We start from the raw sequence: 26,324 nt of genomic DNA, 5'->3' as shown, positions 1-26,324 counted from the left end.
TTTAGAGGCCTGAAATAAATATATTGTATTATTAACATTTCCCATGTGCTCCTTAGGCTTTTAGAGCACATCATTCCATAAACCTTATAAAACTTGATTTGACCTTATCTTTACATTCAAGCAATAAACAAATAGGTTAACTTTYGCATAACTATAAAACCTCATTTTATATAGCTGACAATGAGAAGATGTTGATTTTCCGGTGTGCTAAATAACTATATTTTAAATACTAAAAAAATTTTAGAGGCAATGATGAGTTATTTTTGTTTGCTCCTATGATGTACTAACTCAAAGACTGCTGTCATACAAAATATTTTGGCCGCATCAGTATATCTTGTTTTATATTAATTTGTTGTATTTGTATTAAAACTTTCACTGTTGCTTTATAATTTTGTCTAGTCACCAGCCTGCATCATCTATAATTGACAACACTGTGAACAAGTGAATTATTCAAGCAACTTTACTGCAAATCAAAACCAAACTAGAACAAAAAACAATTTGTTGAGAGGAATTTAATGACTATGTTAGGAAGAATTACTTTCCAGCTTTTCCACATCTCCTTTAAGAATGAATTACATCCTGTTAAATTAATTATTCAGACATCATGCCTGTTATTGGGCCATTTTTTATAATTTTCTCCATATTAACACTTCATATTCTAAAAGATAGAACAAAAATTCTGGTTTTCTCTGTTATGTCGTGGATTTGTCCATGGGAAGTTTCAGTAGACAATACTGCTCAGAATTTGAATACATACCAAAAGCTGCAACTTTTATGATTATGGCTTGAATGTTAGATGATATAATTTCTTTAAGCAATGTTTCCTGGTTCCAATGCCAGAGGTAAGCTAAAGGCTGAAGATTAAGCCTTCTGCACCTGAAAAGCAAACAAAAAATTGAATACAACATGAATCAACAGCATGATTCATATAAAATTAATACCTTGAAAGAATTTTTCTTCTATAATTTCAATTACAATACTGTTCCTATATTTCATTATAAACATTAAGTCTAACATATATATCTTTTTAAAAAAGAAAAACTTTTTCTGACTATAATTCATCTATATAAGATGCAGCTTACTGAGGTAAACAGATCTGCACGGGAACATAAGCAAAGCCATGAGAAAACACATTCCTAAACCTTTTGGGACACAAAGCAATTAACACCTTAGGAAGTCATCACTTTTGTGAACACAGCTAAAGCCAGAGTTACTGCTCTGTGAAAAATGTGGCACACGTCACTAGTATAATATGCTGAATTTGTTGCTGTGATTTGCATCAACACCCAAGGAAAAGAATCATTCAGGAAAATACATACAGCTTGTGATACAAATTAACAACCTGTTAGTGTAAAGTTAATAATTTGTTTTGATTCATATCATATATATAGACAGCATTTGATACACAGCATTTGATTGTTTATCACATTAGAGAATCACGAATTTGTATTATTGATAGGTAATGTTTCTGCAAATTGTCAAGAACCATCGGTTATTAAACATGAAAGGTCTAGCCCTGAAAAATTTAAACATTTAACTATGGGACTAGTTTAAAGCACTTAAGATTGGCATTTATTTGTCAATTACCATGTTTTTTCTAATACATGGTCTTTCTCACATGTATGGGCTTTCCTCCATATGTTAGATAGACCCACTAGTATGAGTGTCAAGACTTTATAGTTAAATGTATGTTTACTCTTGACATACAAAAGCATAGTACCRGTATAATCTGACTGGTTTTCTTATTACTTTTATATATTTTAAAAGAGCACTAAACTTTTTAATTAACAAAGTTTCTAGCAACTCTGAATGTAAAGTAGTTCACTTAGGTGCCTAACTTCAGCTACAAAATTAGCTGAATCCAAGTAATCAGGATGGTTCATGTGAAACAACTTTATTGCAAGGGCTAAGTCTACAGATTAATGTAAAATATTTTACCACTGAGAAACCTTGGAAATAATCAGGTCTGTTTGAAATACTGTGATTTCCTGACAATCTCTTACCTGTGGTAAATATGTAAAAGTCACAATCAACAAAAGCGACCTGTTTTTATCTACTACCATGAGAGGCAATTATTAAAATGTTTTAAGTATAAGGGAAAAGAGAAAGAAAGGAGTTATTTCTGACTGTAATTTTTCTATGTAAACTGTATAGAAAATAAACATGCTCTGTTACTTGCTGACGTAAGCTATGTTGGCATAGCATTAATTTCACCATGGTTACAGTTCATAAAAGATTCAAGGTGTTTGCTTTCATTATCAACAAATAATTAATAAACTCATGAAACTGTAATTAATTTTTAACACAAGGTGGTTTTGCATTTCATCAGACATATATAGTGAAAATCTTTTTCAGATTCACATCAAATACTGGCCTATGTAACAGACACAATTTCCGTTACATAATCGTCTTTTTTAATTAAGACTCTTAAAAGAATCACTATCTATATAGACTTTCCAGTGTGCACAATAGAAATGACAAATGGAAGCTCCTGATTAATGATAACAAATTTTAGATTTTAATTAATTAAGGGAAGAAATGCACACAAGGATTCTCTTGTATTTAATTTCTGATAACAAGTCCCAGAGTGTTCCTCTATATTAAAATTGGTGAAAAATAGAAAGACCTGACCACAACACTGTAGCTACCGGAACTGACCGAGCTTTCTGTTGAAATCAAAGAACTGAACATACTCAACTATTTTCATATCAAAACYTTGTATTTTCAACAGATGAAGAAAAACCTGAAGAGCAATCAAAAACTCTGGTATAGTATCTACTATCTTTTTACTAACAAACACGTGGTCTCAGGGGAGAAAAAAAGGAAGAAAAAGAAAAAACATCCAAACCTACATTAATGAATAGAATGCATTTGGTATCACAGAACAYGAGAAATCAGGCAACTGTCCCTGCCTTAAGTTCGAGTTAGAAAACAGACGAGTACTTTCCAGAATGTGTATACTGAAAAAGATTAATATATTCTTACACATCTTCAACTCGAACTCTCTGGTAGTCRGAAAGAATGGCTCCCACGGATACACCCTCCACTCCTTCTTTGTCCTGAAAAAGACATGGAATATCAATGACAGCAGCCTATAACATTTTAAGATGTAGAGATTTAGTATGCTTACTTGCGAAATCAACCAATTTTTTTCCCTGTGTCCAGTACACAGAACAGAACAGGCTCGAATGCAGATCTTGCACATAAGAGAGCAGCTCAGCTGACCTACTGTATGGTTATCACTCTAACACAGTCTACTTGACTCAAGTACTGTTCTGGAGAACAAATAACCAAGGTAACTGAAAAGTATCAGATGTAACATGATTATACTACAGTTTTCCTGATATCCTTCCTTCCTGGGAGAAAATTTCTTCCAGTTTTTCATTCTAAGTGAGGTGTTAGCTATCCCACCTAGAAATAATGATCAGCAACATACATTATACAATTAACTGATTGCTAGTATTTGCCATGGTAATCTCTTGTTAGTGTGAGATTACTCTTTATATCTTAACACTACAACAAGAAAACTCACAGGAACTATACTCAACATCTCCTTCTAAAAATTCTGCTACAAAAAAAAAGGTTTTTCAAGACATAGTTTCTTTGTTTCATTTAAATTACCCAAGCCAACGAACAGCACTTTATTTTTTCTTGTAAACCCACTGAGAATGTAACATTTGGAAATGTACATAGTTCCAGTATCTCATGAGCTCTTGCATTTTTAAGTTGCTTGAGTCCCAATCAACATGCTTAACTTTCCTCTTCTAAACTTTGCTCCATCTAGACATGGGTAAAAGTTGTTTTCCCTTTTTAACAAAGGTCTATCATAACTACACAGCATAACTTACTTTCTGGACCTGTTCACAATCTTGTGAAGTTCACAGCAAGATTTTACCACAAAACTTTCTATTTATACCTGTGATGATGCATCCTGCCCCTGCCTTGCTCCTTTGGCCTGCACTATGACCTCAGGAGCTCCAGATAGCCCTGACCAAGAAGCTGAGTGAAGCTCCCCTTGACTGTAACAGCTGGATGGTGAAGCATCCTTGACAGTATCAGGACTTTTTGCCTGGTAAAAGTTGGAACAATTCTGACTGCAACATGCACATCAGCTGCCCARTCAAGGTGGGAAACAAAAGATAAGCAATTATCCATGTCAATCTAGGTAAATAATTTACCTGAATCATAGCCCAAGTGAAATGGCACCATTATTACAAAYTTCAAAATTAAATCAGTCTTAGCCTGATGTGCTGCTGACTTTAAAATTCAGTTCCTGTTTCTTATCAATAAAATTACGCAGAAGGTGTTTTATTCAAAATTATAATATAGTGAAAAATGTTCTGGTTTATGCCTGTCTGGGATATTCTTTCCTTAATCTATTAGTTTATTCTTTACATTAATTCTCACCTCTTATTTGCCCAACAAAATTCCTAAGTTATTCACATCCATCTACATTTTAGTTATAAGAGTCACCATATTTATCAAACTTCCTACCTCTGCTAATCTAAAAAATATGTCACTATTCAAATTATGTACTTCCCCATGTCACTTATGGATATATCCATTAATATGAAGCTTAATGCCAGATCAAACAGTGTTCCAGTTAATACTKCTCATATATCCAGAAGTAATAGTACTGAAAAAAATTAGTTTTATCTGTCACTTATTCATTATACAGTAATGGATCCAATAACTATTATTATTATTATTATTACTATTATCCATACAATATTATTTCTGCTTCCCTTTGAGCTTTATCTGCAATATTTCAAAGCTCTTTTTAGAATGAAGATAAATTACAAATATGTCAATTAACTCACCCAACTAAAATTACATTTCTTAAAAAGCTAACACAGTTGTGCAAGCAGACTGATAAACTGATTCATGAAGCCTTCTAATATCTTCAAGTATACCTAAAATGTTTTCTCTGTACTCCATTGTTTCATGCAATTTTGATATSCAGTCTACCTGTACTGGTAAAATTGCACTTAAGTTGCATTCTTCAAAGTTCTTTTTAAAAAAGGTTAGAAAGTTATGTAACAGTCTTGGTAAACATTATAGATAAATAGCCTTTGTTTTTATTTTTATATAAAATTAATAACCCTAGTAATTCCTTCCAAATGTCCTCAGTCACAATGTGCAGACATCAACCAACATGTCCAAAGATATTACCTATATTTTTGTTTATATTATCAATTCATCACAGTTCTAAGTCACCAGAGGCAAACTATGCCATCAACTACGTTCAGAAAATAATGTTTTTGAAGCATCTGATACAAAAAAGCAGAAGGGTATACAATGTTGTCTCATAAATGGATTAATCTCCATCTCTACATAAATATACAAATCATACACAGTTTTCCACATTCTTTTATCACAGAATCATTAAATGCTTGAGTTAAAACCCCATGCAACCTGATCTTGAACATTTCCAGTGACGGAACATCCACAAGTTTTCCGAGCAACCTGTCTTATAATGCACACATTTGCTCTTTCCTTGTCAAAACAAATAAGATATTATCATCTCATATTTATTATATCTGATCCATAGCTTCCACAACCATTTCCATTATATTCCATTATATATATTTCTACAATGTATACTCTTCTTTCTTTAAGAAGGGGAAATAAATAGGTGCATCAGAGATAAAAGTGAGCAACTATATAAAAAACTTCAGAAAAAAGATGTTATCCTTATAATAAACAAAGAAGAAGTGAAATCTGYAGGACTTTCATCTGGTTTCCCAAATAGACAGATTTACAGAATCTCCTGTTCATCTAAGAAGATGGCAACTGACTTGCTCAATRCATTTTTTACAACTCACAGAGCCATAAACGTATTATTTATTCTGTTCTTCAAGTTCTGACAAAATATATGCACCAGCAAAGATACTTGCTAGGAACACCCCCCCCCCACCCCCAAATTAAAAATAAAAGTATATGGAAGCAGAGACATAAGTGCTCTGTTCTTATACGAAAACAACACTTCTACACTAAAATAAACTGTTGCACCGACCCACTTGCTTGGTATTTAAAAAATTCTAGTCACRAGTCCTAGGAAATTTCAAAATCATCCTATGATAAGGGAATTAAAAAAGCCACAGAAGGTCATAGGCCTTCCACTAAATGACCATTGAAAAAATATCCCAGACTTGAAACTTATGCATCAAGAAGATTACTCATAGGTTTTGTTTTGAGATTGTTTGTTGTGTTTTTTTACTATAGAAATCTGTAACATAGTGGATGTGCATGTTTATGAATGTATATGTATGTAGATACACATGCAAGCACACAAATATGTGCACATGGATACAACAGATCTTGATGTTAGTAACACAAAAACAAGGCTGGTATTGGCTGCCTGCTACAACTCACATTACATCTGCTTTAAATCATCTGACATATGATTTTCTGCACTTACTCTAGTCTATTTCCTTCAATAATATGTAAGTTTTAATTGTCATTTGAAATGGCAGTACTTAATGTAATTTTGCAGTTGTGGTTAGCATTCATATTTAAAAAATTCTGAGAGCTAGTTACTTATCACCATCTCTTTTCAGTTGGCTCTTCTGATGGTAAAGAGCAAATATACACTTTATCACTGTCCAGACAATAGCTTCCACTAGGAGAAACATCGATATACTTAATACATGCTTTGAAATGGGAGAACTAGTTAATATACTTACATGCCATGAAATGGAATAAATTCAATCCCCCTGTTTTGTCCAGTTCAACAAATCAATGCTGGAGTGGCACAAATTCAAGAAATAAGAATATTTGAAAGGAAGAAGGATGGAATATGAGGTAGAATAGGAAAAAACTATGGTATAATAATCTTCATAAATTCCTCAACTGGACAAAGTTTACATAAAGCCTTGTCCCACAGTGTATTCAGCTCAGCACTTGAAGCATGCAAGAGTACAAACTGAAAGCTACGTCTTCACTGGACTTATTCTTTGGTATTGAAAGAGTTATTGGACACCTTGCAAAGAGATAGCATTTTGTTTGACAAAAAGTTGATCATGGTGAGCAGAGAATCCATCCCAGAATCAATAGTGCCTTCACTTTTAATGTGGAATCTGACCAGGTTTGATACCATTAAATGCATACTCACAAAACTGCACCTAGCAAGGGTAAACCAAGCCGACATTTGCAGGCTAAATACCATGGATCTGCACTAAACTCAAAAAGAGAATTTGTGAAAATTCAGAAGGAAAGATGTTACATGCTGTATCACATAAACAGTAACAGGTAACAGAAAAATATCCAAGGAAAGTTAGTATGGAAGGGTGTTTTTTTCCTTGGGTTGAGTGGATTTTTTAAATTATTATTTTAAAAAGCRTAATTTAAGTTTAATTTAAGAGGTTATTTGCCTCTGTTAAACTTTACTAATGTGTTTCTAGTGCAATAGGCTACTCTAAAATAAAAATAAGTTTTCTTGGATAATATCTGGATAGAAAGCACTTATACTCAGTACAATATATTCTGTCACAAAGTATTACAACATGAAATATGCAGTGTACACATAAAATCAGACGCTAAACACAAATGTATACAGATACTAACCAAGTTTTATTATCCATATGACATTTTAAAATTTCTTTTCCCCCTTTAGAGCTACCAAAAATACTCACTTCATAAGGCAGGTAGAAAAATAAACTTAAAAAGCAACTTAATAACACATTTTTTAGTAGCTTTTTTAATGTACCTTGTAATAAGAAAATTATTAGCTATGTTTTAACTGCAAGTGAGATACACCATTATTGTATGTCTTGTTATAAAGTTAATTTATTCCTACTCACAGGACAAGAACAATGATCTTCATGAACAATTGTGTTAAAACAGCTAATTGATCTTTGCAATTGTAACTGTACTAAAATGCATAATTTATGTTTAAGGCATCCTAGTTTTTAAGTTATTTATTAACAGTTTAATGAAAAAGAAAATTTAAAATTGCTACTCTTTGTATATCATAAATTACTTTTAGCTGAATTTCCTGTCACAAAATAGTATAAAAAATTTCAGTTTTGTGAAAGCTCCAAATCATCACTGTTTTTTTAAGGTGCCTCTGTTATATCCATCTACAATTCTGACATACAGTTTCACAGCTTAAGTAAAAGATAAACAGCAGGGAAGATAATTTATACTAGCACACTGTAATTTTTATTTTGCTTTTTTTTTTCCAAATAATAATAGTACCAGTAATCTGAGAAAATTGCTACATGCGCATTGTAGCATACAATACAGGTAGAAGTATTCTACTAGTAAGTAAGAAATTTATTGCAGTAGTATTAGCATGGAGGTTTTCTATAATTTAACATTTTAATGTCTTTACCTGACCCTTTCGGAGTTCAGCAAAAAGCAAATTAGTGCTAATGTTTTCAATTTAATTAGTATATTACATGCACTGTAACTATTAGTGGGAAATGTTATATTAATGAATGTAAAAGTTAGCTGTATATTACCTCAGAGTTATTATCAATTTCCCAAGTTACTGCTCCTTAAGATAACCCTMTCCCTATGGTCCTTCCGGTAATTTTTCTTTGCCTGATAAACATGATGATTAAACAGCACACACTGCAAACCTTTGATACTTTTTAAATTAAATCCATGCCCAGCCTAAGGGCTGTGTCTGATTTCAACTAAATGTGTCAGTTAATCAGATAAAAAATTATCAGCAACTCAAAGAAACAGCAGCCTTAGGCTTCATCAGTGCCAGAGAAAGCTGAACAAAATAAGACATACAGACAATATCACATTATGAGTAAAGGTTACTGCTAAGCATATCACGGCACAGAACAACTCACCACCTTAATAATGTCTATCTTAAACGAAATATTGCATACAAAAGCCAAAAAAACCAAAGAAAAGGAAGTGCTAGACCTATACCTATATATGCTTATTCACATGTGTTCTACTAAAATTTGAGTGCTGCCATTCGGAAAAATGCAGAATAGCCCTAAAAATTTACTGTATAAAACAGACCTTTGTAACAAAATTAAGTATAAATAGCTGAAAAAAAGGTTAAACTAGATTTAATTTTTAATGTGTGCTTCACACCTTTGCCACAATAGAGTTCATCTTTCATGGCCAAGACATAAAATATATTGTCTCTAAATGAAATTGTCTTCCCAATTAACATCCTCCTTAAAGCTTGCATGGATAACTGAAAACTGTTATCCATACTTTACGGTTACTTGTGTCTAAATAATGATTACCATACAGCTGCAAAACTTTAAATTAAGGCCCAGCATATTTGCAGGTGTGTGACTGGCAATAGATACCTTAGTAACAGGCTTTTAGGCTTCTACAATTATACTTTTAGGCTTCTACAATTATATGAGTGGAAAACTCTAAAATATGAGCTTTGCCTTATAATTTGTGAAGTATTCTAAGATCACTGATTATAGTGATTTCAAACAGAGTATGTGATTTTTTTCTAAGCTTTGATATATCTGTCAGATGCAGCTGCAAGTTATCAAAGACAGTATGGAAATATTCCGGAGACATAAGGATATAATAACTCTATGAATTAAAAAGCCACTATTTGGTAAAGCTCTGGAGACTATGAATCACATAGATTATCTTAGTGACTAAAGATCACTACACATCATCTTGGACTTTCCYGTCTTCCACATAGAGACCTCAACCATCATTCCTTAGGAAGAAGTAGTTCCAAAAAGAGGTGGGAATTAATATAATGTGGATTTACATGAAATCTCTGTGTGAACACCCTCATTATGAATGAATTTCAGAAGTCTTCAGAGGCCTTATCTCAACTTGCTTTGGAAGTAAATTACTGAATAATGGTATCTACACAAGGCAATAATACTAACTAATCCACTTTCAGAGCTAATTAAATACATTTCTACGAATGCCCTTCATAGGACACAGACACCCTACCACCTACATTTAAGCAAAGCTGATGGCCTAAATTGAAGAGTTTTACAAATACAATTACTAAAACACAGCACATACACACACACACACACATAGTCTATTAATTCAGTGTAGGGGTGCTTTCAGTATCTGATTGCAACCTCACAATAAACACATTTAATTAGTATATGGTTCTCTTACTACCTGGAAGCCCCAAATGTTCAGAAAGATGGTGCAGGCATACGTTTGTTTGCACATAATCACATACACACAGCGCAGCAAAGGAAAAAGGAAAGAGAGCACAAGAGACAGAAAAACCATTCTCAAACTCTAATACCTAACAGAAGTGTACTTAAATACTACAGTTCAAAAGGCTAGAATTACATTCTAAACAGGAGAAACAGAAAACCAGGAAAAATTTTCCACCATAGCCATATACCACACCATAAATGCAGGTTTTTCTCATATACTGATTCTCCATTTAGCTGCATTTACAAAAAGAACAATTAGTCTTTGAAATCAGAATTAATTAATTAATGTTCTATCTAAGATATTAACTGTTTTTATAGAGTATAATAAAGTTGCTACATCATTTTAGATATCATTATTTCAAAATATTATTTTTCTAAATTATTTCATTTAGATTGATCCATTTTTCTAATTAAAAAAAATCATACTAAAACCAGCATATTTGGGAAAATATAATATAGTTAGACAYATTTACCAAAAAACATAGAATACTAAGATAAAAATCAACAGACATCCAGTATTATAAAGGTTACCCAAAAACTTCTCTAGAGAACTGATTTTGTTTTCTTTATACCTGTTAACTGAATAACTGTTAACTGAGGTCTACATTCAATCAACAGAGGCTACAAAGTCTTTGGCAATGAAGCAAAAGTCTCTAGCTGAACAAAATATATATATATAAATTTCATTTTGTGCAGAGAATTGGTTTCAAATAAATGTCTCCTTCACCTTTGGGATTTCCAACTCTTAAATATTCAAACAATTACAGAGCAAACTTGCCTGCAGACACTTCTTTMAGAAAATCTTATTTACAAAATTACCTCAACAAAGACTGATTACTTAATTTAATAGCCAAAATTATCATGAACAGCCAACTCCAGATTGAATAAATGATATTACATCATAACAACAAGATGCCAATGGACTACTACAAAATAGTCAAGAAACCATGCATGTTTCTGTTCTGRTGCTAGCTAGATGGATATTTTAGATGTTGGTGATTTTAAGAGTAATTATTTTGCGATCAATAACAGTTATATTTATCTAGAATTAGTAATCTAACACTGTGATCAAATTTAAAAGCTAGGGTTTTAATGTACCAACATACACAATCGTAAGTTCTACAGAATGAAAAAAGTAAAAAGTATTGTGTGATGAAGGCAGGTAGTGGACTGTATTATTATGTGTCAGATCAATGTCTTGCTGAAGACAAACYACTTAATGAATCAGAAAAAGGTCAAAGTTTGTATGTTTCTAGTTCAGAGTARTCTGACCTTGGATAGGCAGAATTTCACTTTTGGATTTCTTTTTTTAAATAGTATCTTTAACAAACTGTAAGAGTGTCAAAAGCCAGCCTTGATAAATTGAATTATTGAATACAGACACAAGGTCTTTTTCCCTTGCTTTGACCACACAGCCTCCATGCGGACAGGGTTCTAGGTGCTAATGGCAAGGTACCACTCCACAGTGAAGACAAAGAACACACAAATCCAATACAGCATCTGCCAGACTCTACTGCTCTGGTTATCTGAGCTGCTCTGGTTATCTGAGCTATACACCATAGCTGGGTAATTCAAGTCATTAACAGACTTCCGCTAAGGGAAGTTACTCTAGGAAAATTTCATACAAAAATTGTCTAGTCTCATTTATTTCTGAGTATTGTCAAAGCAATCTTATTTAAGTGTTTCAGAACATGTGCTGGCAATTACTGAAGCATGTAAGTGACTTGATTCTTGCTGGTAATTCTGTGAGCAAACAGTCCTTTTTGAGAAAGTAAAACTCTGGTCATGAATAATATCTACTTTACCTTTTTTAGTTTTTTTTTTTACCACATGCAACAGCACAAGACTCAGAACTATGGAAGAAAAACATCTCTTAAATGAAAATGAGCTATCTTGTCCATTAGAAACAAATCTGCTTTTTTYCCCTTATGTTTTCTTGCAAAGAAGTCAACTCTTAGATGTCACAATGTGTCAGTAAGGAAGTTGCCTGCTTATTTTTACACATTCTAAATCATGAAAGAATTTCAGGTTAAATAAGTCAATTTCATTGACACTGACAAGTCTGGTAAGTAGATATGTTTACATACACTTAGATAATTCACTCTCCCATATATTAAATATTTTAAAATGGCATTTCATAGATATGAAATCAATGTAATGTGCATGGATACACACATATTCACAATCTCACATACACGTTTTCTCACATTGCCAGTGAATTCTACCTAGTTTAAAAGGAAAAATACTTTCAATAGGACAATTTGCTTATAGTCTTCTTATGACTTTAACTCCAAAGATCTGTACAAACTTTTACCATTTGGAGAATGTCTTTTCATAGTAATAAACGTTCAGAATTTCAGGTATTTCTAGAAAAGAGCTCCTGAAAGTATTTATAAATCATACTCTCCACCAAAATTTAACTGTCAAACTTAAGCTTTTAAGCAACCAGCCTTGAAGAAATAAAACCTGGAGCATATTGTACTGGAGCAAAACCTCACATTCTATATGAGAAAATAAATTTTCACTTGAGGTTGATTGAGATACAAGATTATTTAATCCAATATTTGAACAAGTCATGCAAACATAGTCAAAAGTGTTCATTAGCACTTGCCTGAAAAATCAGCTACATTCAGTAATCTGAAATACTTTAATAAAAAAACCATAATATGACAGACATGAAAAACAAAGTTTTAACGTCACAGTGTCTCAATGAAAAAGAAGACATTTCATAAGTAAGTGTAGATTTTTAAGTTCAACTCTTACAAACAGCTAATTCACAACAGCTACATCTATGCTGAGCTACATCTACCAGTAACATGAACATAATTTATAACTGATTTATAATGTGAAGATGCAAAATATTTGCARTCATTCCTGAATTGTCACAAACATTGTAATGCTGAAGTACATGCAGAATAATTAACTGATTAATAAATTCAAAATTTTTAACTGCTGGCAGTTAAATTAAATTAAAATTTAATTTAAAAATTACVAATTAAAAACCCGGTTGCTTTCACTGTCTTCACAGTATTTTTTTAATTTAAAATGGTATCTTCTCTCAAAGTGCCAGTCTTTTTATAATACAGAACAAGTATTATAGTGGCACGAGTTACTGGCATATGAAATTATCTGATAATGAATGTATAAGAAGAAAGGCATGCTTGAGGCAGTAAGATTTACTATATTTAATTTGGTATTATTTTAACGGGAAATTGTAGGCYACTATGGACAAACAAAAGTCAGCTGGCAAGAAAAGTGGACAATTTTCACCTGAAAAAATTCTAGGAGAATATGTTCATACATTTAATAATATAACACATTATATTCAAAGCTAAAGATAACTTTCCTCTTAAAGTTATTTGACAAATTTGATCTTTCTTGCTTCTTAAAGACAATGGAGCAACATAAACCTGCAACTGTATTTGCACAGGGCAACTGTAGCAGTTGTAGTAAGGCAGCTGTAGCCTACTATGATACTAATAGCACAACGTCACCAACTTTAGTAACATCATTCTTCCCCCATTCACATACAAGAGAGCTAAAGGCAAGATTTAGGTTACACTGATCCATTGCTATCAATATGAAAACACCCGATTCTGTAAGCATGCAAGTATTCAACCTTTTCTGTATGAAACAATGTCACTTTTTCTGCTATACACACACACTGGCAAATTGTGTTGCTCTAGAAAAAACTTCAGAATTTCATATAAGCATTTTCAAACTACTAAATCATTGTGCTGCTATTACTTCTATGAGCAGATAATCTTGGCATGGACTCTTGAAAACACAAAAATTCACACATGATCTCTCATAAATACTGCAAATTTCAATTATTCCCAATAACWTGTTTTAGATAAACTATCTCAGAAATATTCTTATTATCTGCACTGCCAATACTCAGCTCTTCTGATCTTATAATCACTCCTCCTTACATAAAAGTGGAACACAGGACCTTCTAAAACACTACACTGGAGGARAACAGTCTATTGAAAACACAAGTCCAAAAGAAAAGCTTCTTTCTTTTTGTACTTGGAACAAAACCTCATGAACTCTCCTTTAATATTCAAAAACATTTTTGTTACTTCTCCRAAAGTTAACAGGGTTAGGAAATTATTTAAAACTCTTAGGAATCTCAAAAATGTAATATCAGATGTTTATCTCATCAAACTAAGTTAGCATGGTAAGATCTTATATCTTTCTTTTGCCTAAATAACACTGATCCTAGAAATCAATATGAAAAGGAACAGTGAATAAAAATTAATTAAATGAAATCATACTCATGATTTTAAAATTCTTCTATAGCCTATAAAAACGTAAAGCAATCCTGATAAAATATTCTTTAGAAACCAAACGCCTCACTTTTTACAATGGTATAAATTTTCTTCCAATTTTTGGAACAGCAATCCTCTTTAAATTTAAATACTGACACAATAGTTACTGTTTCGAAACTAGTATCCACATTGCACTTCCCATTACAAGGAYTCATTGAGGATTTAAACCTAAGCAAAATAAAAAGAACTGTGCACATACTTAGCATTATTTCATGCTCCTCATCTATGACATCATTTACTCTTATTGATGAAAATATTGCAACTTCCAGTAACATTTTCCCCAGATTGCAGAGAAACACAAAATGACACACTATGATTTTCAGGTTTGATTCTCTTATAAAAGTGCCTTTGTTTGGATTATTTCAAACATCACAATGTTTGAAAAAAAAGACAACGTCACCTAGCATTACTAAAATGATAGCAATGATTCCAAGTCTTAAGAGAAACATTCTAAAATAGTATCAAATTATGCTGAAAAATTTGATAAAGTTTTCTTGAAGAATCAAATATTTCTCTTCATTGAGCTGCTCAGCAGGAAGAATCAAGGGTTTTCCCCAGTATTTTCTTGTCACAATAGAAACAAGTATTTTTTAGTACAATTTAGTTAAATATATATATATACACTGAATGATCATATTTCACACTAGTATAAATCAGTGCTTATAAATTCAAATGCAAAGCATTATTTTATTTCTGCTTTCCAAATCTTGGAATGTTTGCCATTTCTTTTCTTTTAAATTCTACAAATGTGGCACAAATATTTATCCCCTCTAAATTTTGYATTTGAATTTTACTAATACTTCATTATTAACAAAGAACATGCAGATGGCTTTGGGTTTTCAGATTGCATTGATTTTGAGGTATTTTTAAGCAGCAGAATATAAAAGATACTCCTTAATATTTTCAGTACCAGAACAAAACATTTTGAATCAAGATAAAATCACTACAATATGAATGTTAATATCACTCTGTGAAAAATATTATCATATGACTAGAAAAGACCATCCCTTTAGGGAGAAATATTGTGTTAAAGTGGATTATTCTTTTAGTATTGTAATGGAAAGGCATTCCACCCAGTCTCAGAAGAAAAATCAAAATATGCATTTAAATGGAAATATTATGCTATGGATAGGACAAACTAAACCCCCCAGAACTGTAAAGAGCTACAAATATATACACATGTAAACACAGGAAATCACAYAGATGAAATTTAATTTATACACTTTTTATTTCATTCTCTACATACATATTTATGCATATCATTTTAAATTTTAAAAGCTAGGTTTGTTGCTCTAGGTTTATCTTGCAAATATCGCGATGCAGTCTCATCACATATTCTGGTTTTGGTCACAATTTCAAATAATATATACAACTCAGCTCTATGCAAGAAGTTGTGAGTATTCTCTCTTAATTTTCTGCACATTTTGTGCCAGACCATATTCTAAACAGCTTTTACAAAGTGATAATGTTTCACTGACAGTGTTTTGTGTACTTCACATAAAATTAAATCTCAGACAAACCTTGAGAAAAAGAAAGCAGAAAGCTAAGCAATACAGCATGTTGCTCTTTTTGACCCACAAATGATTATCAGTTATTTTAGAAGTTATGACAGTTTTCTCAAGTCCTTAAGGAGTCTGACACCATTGGTATAGTTTTTAACACTGCATTTATGTTTATATCACAATACAATAAAACAGCAGGAATAGTGTTCAAATGACTTGGGTATTGGATGCTTTATTAAAAATAACAGTATCACCATAACATTAAAAAAATTAGACTTCTTTGAATGTGCTAAGTAATCACTGCTATCCATGCTGCATGTGAATTATGGGATGAAATTTAGAAGGCATCACCAATTGCAACAACTACTAGGTCTGTCTTTCTAATGGAGAACTCTATGCGTGAACAATAAACTCTAATCAAACTGAATAACCAGTAGTATGTCAATACTTAAAAAAACTGTTGTGAAACGAGGGCTAYGAAAATTATTTATTGTTAAAATACAGATGACTTCATAATTAGAGCTAATATTTACTGTTCTTTATCAGGTACGAATAAAAAGCAGAATGCAACAACACAACCCCTCTTCTCTCCATCCTTTCCCTGCAGATTGCTACACGAACCACAGTACCAATGGCACAGTATTTCATTTACCCAACTGTATTAGTAATTTTATCATTTTTTCAAAATATTTACAGCTACATTTTCTTACACTCTTCCTTTATTTCCTCTTTGATTAATCAAGCTTGATTCAACATCACTCAGATTTTTAAAGGATGGGAAAAGAGAGTTCATTTTTTAGTGTCTTGATATTTTGKAGTACTTAATGCTAGAAATGCAAGGCTAAATTGTGTCAATCCTCTCAGACAAATTTGAAACCAGTTACATTCAAACTTGGGCAAATTTATACACTATTTCCTAACCAACAGCTTCCATTATTTCCAATGGCAAAGAACAGCTTAGCAAGACTGGTAACCAGTGATAAGAGTATGGAGGAGCACTGCTACCACCACCCCAGCCCCTCACACCAGAGGAAGCCCACTTAATGAGATGCCTCGTAAAGATTTCAAAAAGAGAAATTTGAGCCGATTTTGTATTCGGTATCATGGGCAATCACACTATAAATCCAAGCTTGGCAGGTAAAASAGTAATAATAAAAATCTATTTTCCACTGAAAGAGGATTCTTATCCATAGATACTTCTAACTATTCGGCCTAAGAGACTTTTTGCAAGTGCTCTATTAGAAAGATTAAATGGGTGCTTAGGAATGATAAGCAGAAAATTAAGATAGCACATACTGCAATGAAGCCAAATGCATAAAAAAGCAAGCCCCAAAAGACAATTACTAAAACTAGATGTAGCTAGATTTGGTAGTTAACACTGTAATCACTGTACAAACTTTGAAAAAAAAAAAATAGAACCACATATTAATCCATTGTAAGAGTTTGGCAAACTAAAGCAAAGTAAAAGTGAATGGCCTACTGCTTTTAAATTAYGTTCATTTCTAAGTTTACCCAGAAGTTTGTTCAAAACAAACGTTCCAGCTCCTAATGACCTGCCTTCACAAAGTACATATACCTGGAACAATGACAGCTGAGAAATACTTTGCAACTTCTCCCGAGACTTGAAACTCAGTCTAAATTCTACTTGAAGGCAAAGCTATATAAATTGCAATGTAGGCAACCACTAACTGATATGACTGAATATCAATGGCTTCTTTTAATTTTTTTTTTGTTTTTTGCTTTACCCTCTGATGCAGCCTTCTCTTCCCTTGCATAGAAATGAAATAAAAAAGTACTTGAGCCCTTCAAGAAAACCAAGCTTCAACAATGTAGAGGCAGAGATATCCCTGCCTTTTTTCAGTTTACCCTACATTTTCAATAGCTTTCAACAGTATGTAATCTTATTTCTAATAAATATAATTTGCAATATAGTATAAAAAATTGACTTTAAAATTTCTAGCAGTTATGGAAAAGGCAGGCAACAAAAGCACTCGGTGAAACTTCTACGTTGTTTGCTGCTTTTGTTACAGCAATTTTTAGATATTTCCRGTCAAAAAGGGATCATTCTGCAATCTAATCAATGGAAATTAAAGGCCCCCTGTAATGCCTGGTAGACGAGCATCCTAAGCTCTACTTTAAGTACAGTGGCAAGGAATTAACACCCCAGCCTCTCTGAGAATCACTTAAATTGCTATTTCTGTGAGAGCAGGGAAYAGAGTATTTCGTCTCTTCTAGCAGTCTTGATGCACAAAGGAAGGGATCCCCTTTTCCTTTTGATTACCAGTAGACATATTCTTAGCTATGCCTGAACCACTTTTAGCTATGTCTTTCCAGCATAAAAATAAATGTATACTATACTATAACTGATTACACAGTCAGAGATGTCCTCAGGTTATATAACTGTGATAAAAACTGTTATTAGTAAGAAATTTGAAACAGACTTGTGATGTAAATACTTACAGACAAATGTAAGTAGAATTTTAAAATGTGCAATTCATGACTGCCTTTTGCCACCCACCTCCAGCASGCTACCTCAGCTATCAACACTACCTGAAAACATTTCCTAAAAATACAGGATGCAAAGATGAGAAAATACAGTAACTTTGCTTAAAAGCAATCTTAGCTTGTTTCATATTTGGGGTAAGAACACAAATAAAGCTAATAGGCAGAAGAAGGCATCATTATAATTTCATAATTCTATGATTATCATTACTTGGTGATAGTAATGTAGTAGCACTTCAAGGCTAAAATGCACCTGAGATTTTCCAACACAATAGGTTTTCATTAGAAATGCCAGTGCATTAAAGCCTAAGTGTTTTATAAGAAAAAAATTGGTTTTGACCAGTTTCCAGTTAATGGAAAACTCTGGGAGTTTTCTTCCCAGATTGCTGGCATTTTACTWAACAGTCTCCACCAGAGTCTGGATTTGTATAGTCCACAGCCCTTAATTCAGTTCYCCAGGTGAACTGTTGTGAATTGGGAACAGACTTTCCCTGTCCATTTGATGGAAAAGTGACAACATGGTTCTACAATGTCCAGCCTGAAGACAGGATCCAAAGAGTAGCACAAAGGACCCAAAGCCTTTTTTCAGAAGAATCATCTGCTCAAATTCAGGAAGACAGAAAACAAATCCATTTTTCTGCTTTCATTTGTCTCACAGTAAATTTCAGTATCTAATTTAACTCCATTCTCACTAAAAATCTTTGGAAATCTTTTTCCTACATAATGGAAATTCTGTATTTAAGTCAGTTAACTGGAAACCAGTTTCACAACAAAGCACTAGTAGGACACTATCTACAAAAATGCTTGGCTAAAACCTGAAAACTTCATTAAGGCTTTACACTGAAAATTAACATTTGACATGATCTACCCTCACACAAGTATTCTAGGTAAATCTGATCCATCTTTACCATTTTAAACTGGCCTGATGCTTCTGAAACTAAACACCAGTTATAGCAGAAACAAGAGCAGTATGAACCAGGTACTAAGACATCACATTTGTGTAAAGTCTAACTTAGCCTAATTTCAGGTAAAGCTGTAAAGTGGAAAGCCTTCAGGAAATGCCAATATATGGAAGCAACAATKCCCCAATACGGGTTGACAAGACCACACTTTAGGGGATATTACTACAAGGCAGAGAGAATCTGAGTAGCAGAAAGAAAGGGCAGCTTGAAGATCTTCCTTGAGGAAGAAAAGAAAAAGAAGGATTTTTAGGAGATTGGAAGTAAAAGAAAGGAAAAGCAGATGATAACGTGCTAAAGACATAGTAAAAGAGAAAACTAAAAATATMAATACAGAAATAGCATAATCAAAAGAGAAATATGTAGCGAGGTAAAACTTTCAGAGTTATTTTTCTGTAAAGCAGTAACAATTAAAAAACTACAGAAAAAAAATCTCCTCGTAAACCTTAAAATAAAAAAATKTACAAATTCCCCAAACACTTAATGCTACCCTAAAATCTACTCCATCTTTCTTCATTTTAATAAYGTGCATAAATCAGAAATGTATTTTCAAACTTCTCCAGTTCTGACATCTTATATTGTCAACAGGGCTGTAGCACTAGGATGCTCTCAGAGTGGCAGCCATTACGCCCCCTTAAAATCTGAAAGCAAATATGTGTGTAAATACGAGGAGAAGAGTATTTATTTTTATTTCTTCCAGCTGGGTGGAAGTGAGGTTTTCCTTCATCCAGGAAAACATGTCATTAGTCACCGTGAGAGTACCAGAAAGGGTACCTGAACATGAAGACATAGTGAAGAAGGGAGACAGATTGGCAGGTTCACAATGTTTTAGAAAATAGGAAAAAAATACCGCTTTTCCAGGTGATAGCAGAAGATGAAATGCAGGCAAATGTTTAACAATGGAGAAAGTAAGGAGAGGCATATAAAATAAAAATCGGGAAAAGTATGCAGAAAAATAGTATCAGGAGAAGATGCAGACCAGAAAACACTGAGAATAAAATCAGAAACCCTGCCAAGAAAGAAAACTGTCAACTAAATTGATCTTGAACCTATTCCAAAGGCAAAGAAGAATGGATGATGTAGGGTTATTATTGAGCAAGAAGGAAGAAGAGACATATGCTAATCTTTTAACCCTACTCTTCCAAATTTCAATAGCCTCCGAAGTATGCTTGACTTTTTTTTAACTCCATCATTTATCACAGTTCTTCTATTCACATCCCAGCCACAATAAAATATTGAAAGAAAAATAAACCCAAGAAAATGCAAAAGTTTTAAAGTTATACATTTAATCACTGTTCCTCTGGTCAGCTCTTTTTTTCCTTTTTTTTTTTTTTTTTAAAGCAACATTTAAAGCAATACAAAACATTAGTTCAGCATTAAGATAATATCCCAACAATATTTTGAGGGGCATTATCGCTCTGTGTGCTGTTTTAATTGGAAACAGACAGCAAGAAAGATAAAATCACTTATGTAGAGCATCAAAGATCCCTTTGGTACCTTCTCTGCCTAAAGCTATCTGCATTTTCTTTACAATTCAGATTCCACATTTTTCAAAGTGTGTACCAAAGCAAGCTGAATATTAAATTTTCTGGCATTGTCAGTATGTAGCTGCATCACAGAGAAGAGAATGCCTGTCTTCCTTTATCATCCCTCCTCTCTCAACTGCGGGCTGATTGTTATGGCATTCTCCAAGATTAAGAACAACCTGATTATTTAAATTTAGAAGACAATATTGCTTGAATAAAAATTTCCCTAATTGTATGTTGCCTAAACTAAAAACAGTATCTCCAGAATGCATTATTGTTGAAAGGTATATGAACTGATTTTGTCTTGTGGGTTCTCAGTCATATGCACCTTCTCTAATTGAGGTGCTACAATTATTTACCATGAGGTTGTTTTTATTAATACAGAAATTGAAGTTTCAGAGGACCAAGATGTCTAAAATTGCAAATAGTACTTATCATGACCTGTGCCCTTGGTATAAGTGACTATAGACTGTAGTGAACACATAAGGGGAAAAGGAAAACAGCTTTTTAATAAGAGCATAAGTATTTTGTTAACCAAAGAATCTACAAGCCAAGTCACAGTCTCTGAGTCTAGACCCACAATAACTGAGTAACACAAAAAGAGTGTTTGAAGAGAAAAAAAAGACAAAAAAACAGCAAGACAAAAAACAGCAAGACAGAGACAAGGACATCGGAAATGGTAGAACATCAGAGGCATTCACATTCATTAAGGTTTCAGGCCCCCTTCACTTCTCACAACATACATTTGCACAATGGGCTGCCCACTACTGAGCTTTCCCACCCATTTCAAAGCAAGCGTGGTCTTTCCACAAATACTTTCGTCTCATTTAATGGAAGCAAATAGCTCTATTAGACTTTCAACCTAAAATGTTATTAACAAATGTCAGTTTTCAAAATGAGAAGTGTTCATGGTCTCAATGTTTTAAACCAGTGCCTCCTGTTCACACTGCATATTATCACACTCTTCCACTGTGATTGTATGCATGGGAGGAAGAGGTCAAGGATCCTAAACTCATTTCAATTCAGTATAAAAATAACAGTAGACTTTTAAGTGTAGCCTCAGTCAAGAGTTTTAAACAAGACACAATTAACAAATTAAGCTGAATGTACTTCATATATTTTTAAATGTACATACAAACAATAGGGCAACATTCTGTCAAACAGACCAATCACTGAAGCATAACCAAAATGATCAAAGAGAAGGATGAGTTCTACACTTTGCTGGAATAAGAAGTGAGGCATTAGAGATGACCCTTGCCTCATACAGATACAATCACACAACTAAGGAAGTATATATTCTAATTCAGTGTGGACAAAACATTTTCTTTACAAAGGAGAAACAAAAAGCTTGAGGAGAGAACTAAATCCGRATGGATTCTGTGAGGTTTCAGTTTGAGGGGAAAACTTCAAATTATAATACTTTCCACCCAAAAGGAACCAAGACAACTTGAAACCTAATCATCAGCTTTGAGAAAAACTTCTGTGTAAGAAGGTTTCAGTTCTTTAATAGAAGTTTCTAAGTATCCTTTAAAAAAATGCAACCAAAGGCATAATATATGTATAAAAACTCAAAATATGACTGCTACCTTACCAGAAAGCTGCAATTTAGGTGAATGAGAGAATGAGGAGCAGGATGAGAAGAAACTTCCCTATGCAATCTTAGCATAAATCACTTAAATACAATTTACTCATTTCTTCCGTTAAAGTATTTTTCAAACAAGTTGTACTTGCGCTAYCCTTTAGCACATCACTTAGCTCACAGAGTCCTAAATGGAGTAGAGAAAMATTTTTGACAGAGGTGAGGGAAGGGGAACTTCTTACGAACTAGGAGTTGAAAAACGCTTGTCACAAATCAGCATGCCAGACCACTGGCTGAAAACGAGCCTGGAAGCAAAGAAGCTCCTGATTTTGAATTTCTTGTATAGTTAAGTATTTTGTTATTATTTTTAACATGATATATTGCTTTGATCAAAAGTCTAATACCTGGAAGACTTTTTATGTTTCTGCACATTTGACTCATGCTTAAGTCTGAAGTAGGTTAACTATTAATATAGAAAAGATAAATAACAGCAGGCTACTCTAATAGTCTGTTAACACACAGTACATGACACTGTCTACAGCAACTGTCTCATGCATGCTTTCAAACTGGAAAGCACGTCTTTCAAAACACTGAACTATATTACTTTGMATTTCTATTGCAGCAACAACCAAGAAAAGAGTAGGTCCTATTCTATACTTCACTACACCCATCGTCCATAATGTGACAAGCATTCTCTTCAGTTTGTATTTCTCAGGAATATTCTGGCAGCCAAAATTCTGACAGCCTAGCAAAATAATTACTGAGAACATGAATATTCCAAGGCTGGAATAACACAGATATACCCATATTGAGAACAATTGATAATTAAGCAGCACTGAGAATATCCACCAAGTGATGGAGCAGCAACTATGAGGTGAAAGAAGAAACAAAGAGACTGAACAAAACTTCCCAATGAAACACCCAATCATCCTATGAATACAAAACTTGAGCCCATGAAACTGTTTCTTATCTATGAAATAGCACTGAATGAATAGGCTGCCAATTAAATGTGGCACTCCCTCATTTTATGTTACAGAAGTTGCTGCATAGGTTTCCAGCTTCCTCATCTGCCTGGTTCAAAATGAGTGTGTGTGTGAGCACTTTTACAAACCTTTATCTTCACTTCAATAATGGAAAAAATTACCATTGCAGAATCAGGTTGTAAAAACAGGTTGAAACATCACACATCCATGTGACCTTTTTCTTTAATTTCCTCCCAGTGGGTTTCAGCATATAATCTTTAATACAGTATGATTAAAATCTGATTTTCCAGCTTATTTGAAATAGATGATATACAAAGGAGAGTGTGAAATTATGCACTAGCCACTTTCAGATTCTCACCTATCTGAATTTGCAACTAATACAATAAATTTAGTATTACATACATAGTTTTCTGGAGCAACTACCTTTTAAGAGAGTGCCAAGAGTGGCCATATTACATGAAATTGGATGCTCTGGAAAAACAGCATGGGTGATCAAGCTCTCAAAACAATCAAAATAGATGGGAGAAAAAGTAGATTTTTTTTCTATTTTTTCCAACTGATTTCAAATAAGGCCTCTCCTCTTTTTGTGCAGTTACAAAAACAGTATCACTAAAATTTGAAGAAATATTTTCAAGCATTTATTATAGAAATGTTTTGTCACTTTTTCTTAGGGGATGAAACTGTATATTTTCAAGCTCACAAGATAAGCATTTGGGGAAACACACAAAGAATTGAAAATTTTATACTATACAATTTAATTGTTGAAGTCCTCCTGCTCCACAAAARTCAGTTAACGCAATAGCATCTTTCCATTTTGAGAAACAAGGTACTTGATACCAAGATATTAAAACCATTTCAGACCTAATAGCACAGATTTAGTATTAAAAAGAAGATCTAAGTCTCAGATCTAAATCTTCCTTTGAAAGCATTTATTGATCTTTCCTTCACAGCACTGTTCACCATTTCTGTAAAGCAATACATTTGAGAATGGTGATGTAAGCAATGAATAAGTCACAATGACAAGTGGGTAATAAATAATGACTGACAGAGTTTCAGAGAACACAGGACTGGTCTCYACAGGATAAGGATAATCCTGAAGGTGGCCAAAAGGGTTACTGCAGCACAAAACCACCCAAATTACTGGAAATYTGTAGAGGTCTAAAGAGAGCTAAGGCATGTGAAAGAAAAAAAACCAAAAAACTGGACAAACTGTAGCAGAATGAAACATGACTATATGAAAAAGTAAGTTTAATAAATTAATCCCAGTAATTATAAACCAACAGTATCCAGCTCTGTAAAATCACAAACAATACAATTTAAACACAAGTTCTACAAAATATTATATATCTATGTAGATTAATCCTGATACATTGGCCAGGAAACACAGAGCTGAAAAAAGCCAAGACAACAAAGTTACTTAATTTAAGGTACTACTTGGATGACTTATTCTACAATAAACTGTGCCTTCATCAAATACAATGGTATCATTGCTCTAGATACCAAAAAGTACACTACAAAAAAGAAAAAGGGCCAGAACCCATCTACTTACCAAGTTACTGTATAAACAAAAGAACAACAGAAGAAAAAATATGGAGGTTGTGGGTAATACAGAAGACAGCAAAACAAAATGCCTAAGGAATGTAGAAMAAACAGGTCTGCAAGATAATATTTCAAAGGAAAAGTGTTCATTTGTTTTCAGTCCTAACTCCTCAATATCTATTGTCACTTCACATTAATTTTGAGGATATTATCTGTATTTYCAGTAGTTATAAAAACAGACAATCAAGTGACCAAATACAGCCTAAATACTAATGTTTTTCTTTAAAAATATGATGTTATTAAAGATTCTGTCTCCTGTGATCAAGTCTGAGAAAAATAGTATCTTAAAAGTGAAATAAAAAATAAGTCTTTAAAAGAAGACTCTAAAAAAAGGAGGTCTTAAATATGATCATAAGTGCATAATAACAGACCCTAGGGTCATAAAAAGTCTTATAAATGTCTCCAGCAAGAAAAGTCAATATTTCTTTTACTATGTCAAATAATGTTCCATTTTAGATTGCAGCATTTGCTTTTGCTTATGTAACTAGTGTTAYAGTGTAGACAACTGCTAACCAAGTAAATTGGAATAAATATTTATTATTTTATGAATAAAATATATACCCAACATTCAGTCTCCAAACCTTTTGGTATTTCAGAGTTAAAGAAATACTAAAAGTTAAAATTAAGACAACTTTCAGAAATACTCTTAACTACTCTGCTTCACCTTAGATTTTATAAAAGGACATTTGAAATTTATTTAATGGTTTTCTTAAGCAAGTTATTTGAAAACAACTACTTTCAACTACAGTTTTTCCTTAAACACATACTTTCCTCTGTTAAAGATTTCAGACACAGATCACATAATCCAACTAAATGAAAAGAAGCATGGTAATTTATGGAGAGGTAATGATTACAGAATGGGGTAAATCATCAACATTTTAAGTAAAAACATAAAAGTATGTGGACTAAACACGACATTTCCTACAAGCATCTGCAGTGGCTGCTTTGTCATTTCTTTGCCCATTCTTGGTAAATTATGCCAGCTCTCAGTAGACAGAAAAGCTGTAATTCATCGTGTCCAATATTGTAATCTATATTTATCCCTGTTTTAATWATGCTGAATCTTAATTGCACAGTTCCATTGCAATAAAATACACCTTATTCATTTTTTCAAATAGAAAATGTCTTATCCAACTCAAAGGTTACAGTTTAAAATTAAAATCTTCTCTCATTGCTAACCAGATCACACTTACAACAATTTACCTGTATTCAT

General features: G+C 32.9%; 1 protein-coding gene across 4 annotated transcripts in view; it reads right to left on the bottom strand.

The window, feature by feature from the left end:
- DPH6 (diphthamine biosynthesis 6) overlaps positions 1–26,324 on the bottom strand; it is a 200,991-nt gene that overhangs the window by 156,951 nt on the left and 17,716 nt on the right. For all 4 annotated transcript variants that reach the window (XM_057381864.1, XM_057381863.1, XM_057381861.1 and 1 more), the window contains exons 4-5: positions 2,986–3,059; positions 758–876 (exon numbers count right to left, since the gene is read on the bottom strand). In XM_057381864.1, the coding sequence (XP_057237847.1) occupies positions 758–876; positions 2,986–3,059 (193 nt within the window). The remainder of the gene's footprint in view (positions 1–757; positions 877–2,985; positions 3,060–26,324) is intronic.

This window comes from Malurus melanocephalus, unplaced genomic scaffold (assembly GCF_030028575.1).
Source record: "Malurus melanocephalus ecotype Western Australia unplaced genomic scaffold, MMel_1.1 scaffold_536, whole genome shotgun sequence".
In the NCBI taxonomy this organism is placed as follows: Eukaryota; Metazoa; Chordata; class Aves; order Passeriformes; family Maluridae; genus Malurus; species Malurus melanocephalus.
Note: the sequence above shows the minus strand (reverse complement) of the source record. Positions and strands in the feature narration are given on the sequence as shown.